We start from the raw sequence: 10,786 nt of genomic DNA on the forward strand, positions 1-10,786 counted from the left end.
AATTAATAGTATATATTTAGTTTGATGGAATCATTGATTTGATGTTATTGGATATAGCTTACTCTTATCTCCTGCGATAATGTCATGTTGTCATACAACTCTTTGTTGAATTTGTTCCCAAGGTATGTGAATGTACCCTTTGCTTTCAATAACTTTTCATTAGTCCCAACGGCCAAGAAGAGTCCTCATGTACTCTAATAGTTCTACTATGGGCAGCTCTCTTACATCTTTTGTTACCACATCCAATGACTCTGCAATGTTTGATATCATCGTCCACGTTATGTTCACCGTAGCATGTACCCGAGACCATTTGTGATAGCAAATATCGTATAGGTATGCTTTAACACGCGTGTCGATCTATTCAATCTTTGGCATTCTTTCATTAAATTCATCAAGCGTATATGATCGTGTCGTGGCAAAGTACAATTCGCTTAACTTTAGATGACCTTTCTTGAACTTTGACCTTATATTTGTCCAAATATGCCACATGCAAGCATAATGTGGCATGCCGATATAAACAATAGATGTTGCCTTCAAGATACTCTCATTCCGATCCGAAACAACACACATATTTGGGTTTTCACCATATGCGTGTTTGAATTGCTCAAAAAATCACTTCCATGATGCGTCATTTTTTGGATTAACAACAGCGTTTGGCAGTGGTAATATGCTACCTATCACAGGTGGTAAAAATAAATTCAATTTCCATAATAAAACTGGAGATAAAAAAAAAAAATACATACTAAAAAATAAATTTATAACAATATTTCTACAATTAATCTACAATACTTGTTGCATCCATTGTGCTAGTTGTTAACATTATTCCTATATATGTCGACTTCAAGAAGGTCCCATCAACTACTACAACTGGCCTACAATACTCCCAACCATTGATGGACGTACTAAGCATAACAAATGCGTACAAGAAACAGTCATCGTCAGTCTTCTGCAATTTAACTACCGACCCCAGATAAGTCTTCTCCAGAATATACAAATAACTTGGCAAGCGACTGTAGCAATCAGCAGGATGACCTCTCAAAAATTCCAAAGCCTTTTCCTTTGCTCTCCAAGCTTGCATGTATGTTAAATTCACACCGTGCTCCGACAACATAGAAGTTTGTATGTCTTTTGGTGTGTAAATTGTCTTAGGATTCACATATTTTGGTATAACCATGCTACCAACTACCGTGGCAGTAGGTTTGCATTGTATGTATGTATGTATTGTCCATCAAAGAGCATGTGTGCAAGCTGTTGAATTTTCGAATCTTGAACAATGCTGAATCATTTATGCTGGTGGACTTGAAGTGCCATGTACAATTGTCCCTAGCACATACCAGGCAGTAGCTACAGAATAAAAATAATTTAAAGAATGTTATGAAAAATGTAATTACAAAATAATAGGCTGTTTAAGCATAAAAATCTTAAATTTAACAATTTATATACAAAAAAACTACAAAATATATACAATTTGTATACAATGATATTACAAACTATACAAAAAAATACAAAAAAACTACAAATTAAGCAAAAAATATGATGTTGACAATTGAACTATTCCTACCTTCTTGCGCTAGACTTTTTCACCCTAAATTGGAACTTGTTCATGACAGAATAGTGCTTCATTGCACTGGTAATTGTTTGTTTGTTTTTGTAGACTTGGCCTACTTCAATAACATTTGGCGTATGTTCTGTTATGATGATACTTTCATATTCCATTATCGCCGGAGATGTTGGCATATCAATCAACTTCAGTGTTCCAGATGAACCTGCACTCAATTAAAGCTAACTACAGTTCAGACATACATTGTAGATAATTTGTAGTAAAATTGTAGAACACGTAAAATTCAATACTTCAATATTCATAACAGCTGAACTACACTTGTTATGTAGTATTTTTGTAGCTATATTGTAAAAATATTGTAGAACACATGAAATATAAAAAAATATCACCACTGAAATAACAGAGCAAACCTACAATTGTGTTCGAATTAGAGATATTGCATTCCAAATCGAAATCACGTATTGTTATACATAGTGGATACATTCCTAAGCTTTTGTTTTCCTTTTTTGTCTCTATGTATACTCGAACTCCCATATCGTTTCGAATTTCCATTTGAGGACAATATTCGTTGACAATGTATTTGATTTCGATGATTTTTTCTGATGTATCGATCATTAGATGCTCTGCGATTGCATAATTCAATTGACTATAATTTGAATCATCGCTCACTACAATTCCGTCAACATTAAAATTTTTGTATCTCCCAAAGCTATCCCAATTACCATTTAGCTGAAGCATAATAGATATTTTTGACATTATATTGCGAAATTCAATACAATTGTAGATAATTATTTGCAATTTTTTTTCTTCAAAACCTTCGCTTATGGTTGTGAAACCAGAGGAGACAGAGAAAACTAGAGTATCGACGATGATAAACTGAGAAAATCGGCGTAATAGCAAGCTTATTTCAATTGCGATGATTGTGTCGCAAAATTCTCGGAAGAATCCTACGCGATCCCAAAATCCCGCGTCTAAAAAAGGAAGGCTATTGCAAAAAGGATTCTAGTTTAAATAAACGTATATAATTTGTAGACAAAACGTGTTTAGGCCGGGTAATTAAGTAAACATGGACATTTTTGGTAATAAAGTTTCATATAGTGTATAGGAATGAAAAAATCCCAATGTGAAAATAGCACGGGCTAGTCAGTTTTTGGACTGGTAATCGATAAATAGCCAACAATTACAAAGTTATTAGAAATAGCCACTATAGCGGAGATAAAATCTGGACAAAAATACCCTAGCTAAAACACGGGAAAGTTATAACATAATATGTTGGATTATGAAGCTCGTGCCTATAAACTTTCAATATATTATGTTGGAACTTAAACACATTGTCCTGGAATCTCATATCTAAGAAATTCGAACTACAACATATTATGCTGGATTCTTTTCGGATTTAAAGGCATTTTTGTTTTAATTTTATCTGTACATGAAAAAGTGATTATATTTCGATAACTCTTGAAACTGTGGCTATTTTCAATTACCAATTGTATATCAGACTATTTCTGATTTTTTTTCAAATAAAATTGATTGCTCGGTCGAAGTGTGTATATATATATATATATATATATATATATATATATATATATATTACACATATATACAAAAAAGATATATTTGTCTGCCATTATTTTTGGAACAACTAATAATATACATCGACTTAAAATGTCATATTCATAGCCTGTTTGGCCAAGCTTTTTTTTGGGCAAAAAATTGAGATGTTTGGCCAAGCTTTTAGATGGAAAAAGTGCTTTTGAGGAGAAGTAGAAGTAGTTTTTGAAAAGTAGAAAAAATAGCTTATCTCCAAAAGCACTTTTCTGAGAAGTACTTTTGAGAAAAATACACTTAGAAGCATCTTTCAAAAGTTTGGCCAAACATTAATTATTGCTCTAAAGTATTTTTTAAATTAATTAGCCAAACACAAAATGTTTTTTACCAAAAATACTTTTTTGAAAAGTAATTTTGAGAAAAATACTTTTTAAAATAAGCTGATTTTAGATGATTGGGCAAACAGGCTATCAGTCCAACTTGTCAATTTGTTGTTCTCGTATTTTACACACACATGCACACACACAAAAAAAAAAAAAAAAAGAAGAAGGAAAGAGAGGAATGGATGATAATTTCGTAAAAAACTGAGATCTCCTTAATCGAGAGGGCTTAGCTGGAAATCCTAAAACCCGTCTAAAACCCTAACTTCCAAACCTCCAAATACAATTATTTCCTCTAACTATAGCAAATTGGGGTACCAAAAACAACAAATTGAAGAATGGACGCAATAGCAGCAGCTGAAGAGAGGATAGTTTCAGAAAGATTAAGGCAAAAACTCAACGACGTCAACACAGCTGCCCAAACCCAACTCGCTGGCATTCAAGACCATGTTAATTTCACCCTTCAGGTTCTGCAATATAATTTGTACCAGGGGGGCCCAACGGTGTTTGGGGGCCTAAAAGCCAAACTTAAATGATGGACCCTAATTTTTTCGGTATTAAAAAATTCATTTGTTACCATCGGGCCGCCCCTGATTTGTACATATACACACACAATTGAGTTGACTCATTTGTTAAATATTGTATGTTAATCTGTTCTCTTTTTTTTTTTTCTCCAATGGGAATGTGCAGCAAGCTTACTACAAATGTGCTTACGAATGCTTTGATAGGAGAAAGAGGCAAGAGGAAATAGGGCACTGTGTGGAGCATTGTAGTGTTCATGTGCACAATGCTCAGAATCTTGTTCAGAATGAAATGGCCAAGTTTCAGGTAAAGTTTATTTCTTTATTCTTGCTGTCTTAATTTCAGCTCATACCTAAACAATGAAAAGTGCTGCTTGTTACTATGTTGTTTTTGGGCTTTAGTAGGTCATACTTGTCGTTCCGTTATCAAAAATACCAAGGTGGAAAAGGGATATAATTGTGTAGTAGCGCTTTGTGTGAAAATTATTCTTCTTGGTGTAAATTTTTATGGAGGAAATAGTTTTCAGTAGAAAAGATTTTATCTTGGGAAATCATTTTTGAATTTTTCGTTAGGTATAACATCGGTGATTTGTGATGTTAAGGATAGGCAGTGAGAATAGTATGTCGGTGATATTGTTTAGTATTAAAGATTGAGAAAATGTCCATATGACGGTTTAAGAAAGTGAGATGAAGTAAAAGTTGTAATATTTGAGGGGCTCCTGCTTCTAAGAGAAGAAAGTTGTTTCCCCCCTTTTTCAGGACCTTCCCTTTCCTTTGACTAACGGGTCCTCAAATCTTTATGATTTCGTGCCGAACCTGGTCTCCATCTTCGAACTTCTCGTTCGATGAGACCCCAGGTCTCGCTTTTTTCCGTTTTCTAGGTCACGCCTTATGAAGGCTGCATTAATGATAAAGATCTCTAGGGAAACCGCTAAAAAAAGATTGAACATGTGGGAGGATCCGAACGAATTCTGCTTTCATTTCCCCCGTATGGAGCACTGAGTTACTTACGTTACGGTCTTCAGCAGGCAGGTTGGTAAACATATTTTCCTAATAAATTATTTCCTAGTAAGAGTCTTGAAAATGATGTCATCATGGGGTATATTTTCCATCCTACCAAACTCAACCCTATGAAGAAGATAGATTTATTTTATGTTCATTCATGCCTAGCCATTATTTTTCCATCATACAAACTCAACATGTTGTTGCCCCTCTGGAGTAGACTATTAGTTTATGTTCATTCATGCCTAGACATTTTTTGGGGTTTATTTACTGCAACTTAGAGATGAAATATCCTCAAGCTAGTTGTGACCACATTCTTTGTTTTTGTGCGTTGCTTAAAGTAATTTTGTCATCATAGTGGAAATGCTTTAGAAGTGTACGAATGCCACGTTGGGGGATGCACAGATTGTTAGAGGAAAAAGCTTAAAAGTTGGCTAAGGAGGGGAATTATTTTTGCTTGGTATTCTGTTCAGTGTTTAGATGACGGCCAGGGCCTAGAATTGTGCTTTCTTTATATTTGGAATGATTTATTTAGGTTGTCATTGCGGTTGATTTAATTTTGGCTAAAAGCTTTTTAGAACAGAGAAGAAGCCGGGAGCTGAAAAAATGATTATAGAAGGAAAGAAAAGAATGGGAAGGAATGAAGTAGATGGATGGTCATTAGAGACAAAGGAGGGACAGTCTAGTGACTAAGCTCCTCCACCTCTAGCCATAAGATTGAGGATTCGAGTCACCAGGGCGTAAAGTGGGAAGGGCCACATTTAGGCTCCTATATAGGGGGTGAAGTTTACCATATAAAACAAAAGGTAGATGGATGGTCATGGCGTTGGAATCTTGCCTTACAGTTTACATATAGGGTTGGTCTTATAGGATAGAGCGATATTCAGTTCTCTTCTTCCCCTTTTCTTTTTTAGGTGGACTTGTCTGTTTGTTTTGACGTGTGCTTGGACTCGTATGAAGAATTGAAGCTGGTGTTATGTCCCTACTGCATTTGTAAAAGAGTGCTTAGATTCATCTTAGATTCAGCTGTGCGTGTAGTAAATAATGTTCTTCTTCTACTTATCTAAAGTTAAAATAAACAAAAGATGGAAGAAAGAAGAAATCAAGCAGCTAGCTTCTGGTTTCTTTTTCCTAAGGGGGGAGGGTGAGTTTCCCGCCTCCCATGATGGACTTCAGTGTTATGTTAAATCTGAACTCTGCATTTCTGTGTGAAGGTGTAGTTGGTCTTTTTTCATCAATTACTCAGTGAATTATTTGAAGAATTTACTCATAAACTGAAGCTTTGGCTTGTGCTTCTTTGAATTTTCCATTCAGAAGCTCATGCTATCATTTACTCCCTATTGGTGGAGTGGGATGCTCCTTCCCTAGTGCTCATGCACATGTTTTGGTATGTAGAAGTAATAATACGACGAGTGCAAGATGGTGGTCTCGCGGGCTCGTAATGATGTAACCTTTAATGTTTACAAGGTTATTGATGCTATTCTCTACCTTCTCTATACCAAGGAAATACCAAGTTGGTCATATTAAATGATTGGTTGAATAGGTACGTCGCATACGGCGTATCCAATATAACTAGAAAATCTTCTAAAAGCGGGGGTTAGAGTGGGTGGGGAACCTGAATTAGTTAAAAAGTTCACTGATTTAATTGAAAGGTTTATATTCTTCTTCTCTTGTCAACTGTTAAATTGCCCGAAGAGAGTTTCTGCTATGAAGTTTGAAGATAAAGATTCCAGAGTAAAATTAGCTCTGAGGATTAAAATCAATTCATTCTCATCCGATGATTTTGATGTTCTTGTAAGATTAAGGGGCTGCTGAAGCTTGTGAATGCCACTATCGTACTTGCATGACTAGTTTGAGTTGAATGGCTAACTTGTCTACATTTCGTTTCTGAGTTGGATGACTGAATAGATGGTCCAGTCCTAGTTTTGGATTCTCTCATCATTTATTTTTCAGATTAACTTTCCTGCCTTGGGCTAGACATCTTTTCTCCCCTCCCCCTGTTTCCTTCCATCCTACACTAAAGCTGAGACCTGGGGTGGGAGGTGGGTGGGGGGTTTGTTACTTGCTGTATAATCTGAATTTGTTGTTTTCTTTAGTTCACTGAAGAAGTTGTGATATTTGGAGACAGATTTGGAGCCATTACAAAAACTAGCATCCCATAATAAAGTAATAGGTGATACCAATTAGTTCAGAATATGCTTTAGTCATGTTAGTATGTTTACTTTAAGGTTCATGCTTTGTAGGAGTCTTTTAGTCCTACAAAATATTTATGTGCTCTACTGCTCTCTGGTATTTTTATATTTATTTTTACTTTGTATTATTTTGGCATGAGATAAGCTTAAAGGAGCACCATTGTTAGTGAGGATTCATATTGTCGAACCCAACTATTTGGTCGAGCATTTATTAAGTGTTCCTGAATGAAATTTTTTGTGTAACAGGAAAGAATGAACAGGTCTCTAATGGTCTGCCAAGACAAGTATGAGACAGCCAAACTTCAGAAGAACAGAAGTGATGCAACAAAGGATTTGGAATCATGTGTTGACCAGTCGGTTCATGATAGCATCAACACATTGCCACATCTGGTTGCAAGATTAAAAGGTTCTCTTGGCATCAACAATTAAAATATTGTGGCATCACCATGCAGTTGAAGATATTGTTGGGGTGGGGGGTTGAATTCTGAATTATTAGTTTTCAGAAATGGTATTCTGAGATGAAAAACTATCAATATTATTCAATTTTGCAGACTATAACATGGAGTGTTTCTCCATTTGATTCTATGACTTGAAAAATGACTTGCCAAAATGTGATACTCATTTCTGAGACAAATCCTTTGGGCCGTTTAGTAGGTGGAATTAGCCCTCCTAATCAGAGCGTTAAAATTTAACGTGCATTTTCTAGGCTTGTTATATCCAGATTAAACTATAGATCATGTTTCTCTTCAAAACTGAGGCAATCTTATTTAATCTTTGTTATTCTTGTGTGTCAATTGCGTCAAGTGTTTTCATTTATTTGTATTAATTACACTCTAAGCCCAGTCAAATTAGCTCGCATAAAATGAGAAAATTAAAAAGATAATATTTGATCTTATTTTGATGCAGTTTTTTAATAATTTGATCCCCAAATATACGAGCAATGACTTAACACGACTTGCTTTTGAAAGATGAATTTCAGAATTTGTTTATACCTACTCACTAGTCACATCTGAGCGTATTATGAAATGCAGAGAACTGAACACTAAAATGAATAAAAATTATGTAACACCATTAATCTATTTTTTTTAGGATGACAAAATCCTGAGAACTAGTGGTTGTTTAAAACTCGTTGGATAGTGGACTTCTCTCTATCATTGACTTGTCTCTCTATCATTTTTCACTTAAATATCAGGATGCAAAAGAGTTCGAACTCATAGCATGCCTTAAACAACATGTGCACATCACATGTTCACTCTTAGTACTAGGATACCAAAGCCCTGGGGCATTCATTAGTCCATTTGTTGTTAACTGTTCTGAAAGAAAACAACATATTAAAGGACAAAAGAGCTGTACGACAGAGCTAGGTTCAGTTACAAAAACACAATATTGCTACTTCAGACTGCCTACTTCTCTTGCATTTAACATATTGCTATGTCGAATGTAATTAACCAGGGCCATTGCTACACAAAAATTGGGTTCAAATCCCCCTCGGTTCCCATTCCAAAGAAAAGAAAATTGGTATCCTTATGATAGGGAAATAAAATAAACATGCTGAATGTAGTCTGAAGATGACGAAATTTGAGACAGAAAATTTATCTCAACGTGAAAGCTTAAAAAGAAATACAGTGTCTTGATATCTTTACAGCAAAGTATATATATTCGGAAAGCATGAGAAACAGGAGAAGTTATTCAACAAGCATGACGTCCTGTTTTACTGTTTTACAATCATCCAACACTTCTTCCTAATTGCTTAATTACCTTCATATGGGACACAATCAGGGCTTGGGTGCCAAATTTGCTTCAGACTCACTGTTGTGTTTTGCCTCTTCAAACTTATCAATGGCTACCTGAAGTTCATCTGAGCCTCCAACAGCTCTCATAGTATAGTAATACACACCAAAAACAAATGCTGACAAACCTCCGGCCATAACCAGGTTCTTAGTCTTGGGGGCAAGGGTGCCGTATCCTGGAAATCCAGCCATCTTCTCAGAAGGAATTAACCTACACTTGTTTTTTTGCTTTCCCCCCTGCAATAAGATGCAGAAAAGCGCTGACATGGGAATGTTTGAAAATTCAAGATATCTGGTGAGATAAAAATAGAAATCACGTCCATGACAAATGTGAGGAAGGCTTCCTTCATTCTCCTTTCTTGGTTTATGAACCACGTTATAAGTAAATTGCATAATTAAAGAATCAAGCTGACCTCAGAAGTCATAGACTATTGTATTCAAGTAAGCAAGCCCTTTTTGTTTAAAAATATAAAAATGAAAATTTCATGACATACCCTTCCCTCCGCTTCAACACCTATGTAGCTATCACAAATGAAAACAATTTGGCACTCTTAAAATTTTAATAACTAAGCCAAGGTCTAAAAAAACTAAACTTGAACTCAAGCTGGAGGTAACTCCAATGGGACATAGTAATTTACTGTGTTTTCTCTATAACATTTGTCCACTCGATGTTTTCCTCCATACTTGGAGCACAAATTCATACGTAAGATGCCCAGCTGGATCACTAATTCGTCGATGGACAACTTCTAGAAAGGATCTCCCTCGAAAGGAATAATGCTTATATCAACATATGCAAAGATGTTCCAATAATACATGACAACTGCCATCAAATAATTAAAAATCAAGGGAGAGAACAGATTGTGTAGTCTCTCTTTTATCCATCAGCAGGTATCGACCTTCAATTCCTCCTCATCAGATACCCAAAGGAAATCATGAGCCACAAAGAAACACACAAATAAATAGCTCGGGCAAGTACTTGCCTTAATTAACATTTTTTATCTATAAAATACACAAGCACTTCCGATCTCTAGTTAGGTATTGCAACCGAACCTTAGTCTAGCTTATAGGCAACAATATCGATTCACAATCAAAGTATCGCATTAATACTAAGATAATTCAATGTTAAGTAAACAAAAACCAATCATAGATTACCCCATATCTAATTTTTCTTTTCTCCATAATTTCGATTAAGATTTTACATAGCACAAGCAGCTTGTAACTAAAAAGGAAAAAATATACAAGAAAAAAGATAAGTGAATAGTATCTCGTTATTAAGGGAACAGACGATTTCAATGAAAGAAGCAAAATTAAATTAAATAAAAAAAGAAAATAAATGAGAAATTGGAGATGAACCTGGAAATCTTGATGAAGAATTTACCTCAAGATTGTCTAAAACCCTAAAAATGTTCCAACTATTTTGGCAGTAGACATAAACCTCTTCCCTTGTGGGCCGGGTCAACTGGGCCGGTCTTGCCATGTATCAATCCGATCCACGTGTTATTGACAGAGCGTGGCCAATTTTGTGGCCTTGTATTCACAAGTTGGCCATTTCTTTTTTCCAAATTAGATTCCAAGTGGCCACATTCAAAAGTAGACCAGAGGTTATCTATGTTGTTGGATCTAGCTAAAAAGATGACCTCAATAGTTGATCCATTTTATGCATTCTTATATTTAATAACAAAGTAACTTTAAAATGCCTACTAGATGATTTATAACCACACAAATATATATAATTTGTTGAAAAATTAACCCAAATAACCGCCCATCTAATCTCTTAAACTATAAATAGCCG

General features: G+C 35.2%; 2 protein-coding genes across 3 annotated transcripts; one reads left to right on the forward strand and one right to left on the reverse strand.

Annotated features, from left to right (window-relative positions):
• The first annotated feature begins 3,657 nt into the window (after positions 1 to 3,657).
• On the forward strand, positions 3,658 to 7,814 carry LOC104113956 (uncharacterized). The gene is made up of 3 exons (XM_009624280.4): positions 3,658 to 3,956; positions 4,180 to 4,317; positions 7,451 to 7,814. The coding sequence occupies exons 1-3, from the start codon at positions 3,828 to 3,830 to the stop codon at positions 7,631 to 7,633; spliced, it is 450 nt and encodes a 149-aa protein (XP_009622575.1). The 5' UTR covers positions 3,658 to 3,827; the 3' UTR covers positions 7,634 to 7,814.
• Positions 7,815 to 8,773: 959 nt separating this feature from the next.
• LOC104113957 (uncharacterized) lies at positions 8,774 to 10,476 on the reverse strand. 2 transcript variants are annotated; one of them, XM_009624281.4, is made up of 2 exons: positions 10,348 to 10,476; positions 8,774 to 9,231 (listed from the first exon to the last, which is right to left on the reverse strand). In XM_009624281.4, the coding sequence occupies exon 2, from the start codon at positions 9,184 to 9,186 to the stop codon at positions 8,980 to 8,982; it is 207 nt and encodes a 68-aa protein (XP_009622576.1). In that variant the 5' UTR covers positions 9,187 to 9,231; positions 10,348 to 10,476; the 3' UTR covers positions 8,774 to 8,979. The 2 variants fall into 2 exon arrangements, with proteins under 2 accessions (XP_009622576.1, XP_070033731.1); XM_070177630.1 differs by having other exon boundaries at positions 10,373 to 10,395.
• Positions 10,477 to 10,786: the final 310 nt, after the last annotated feature.

The sequence above is a fragment of the Nicotiana tomentosiformis genome, chromosome 6 (genome assembly GCF_000390325.3).
Source record: "Nicotiana tomentosiformis chromosome 6, ASM39032v3, whole genome shotgun sequence".
Classification (NCBI taxonomy): domain Eukaryota; kingdom Viridiplantae; phylum Streptophyta; class Magnoliopsida; order Solanales; family Solanaceae; genus Nicotiana; species Nicotiana tomentosiformis.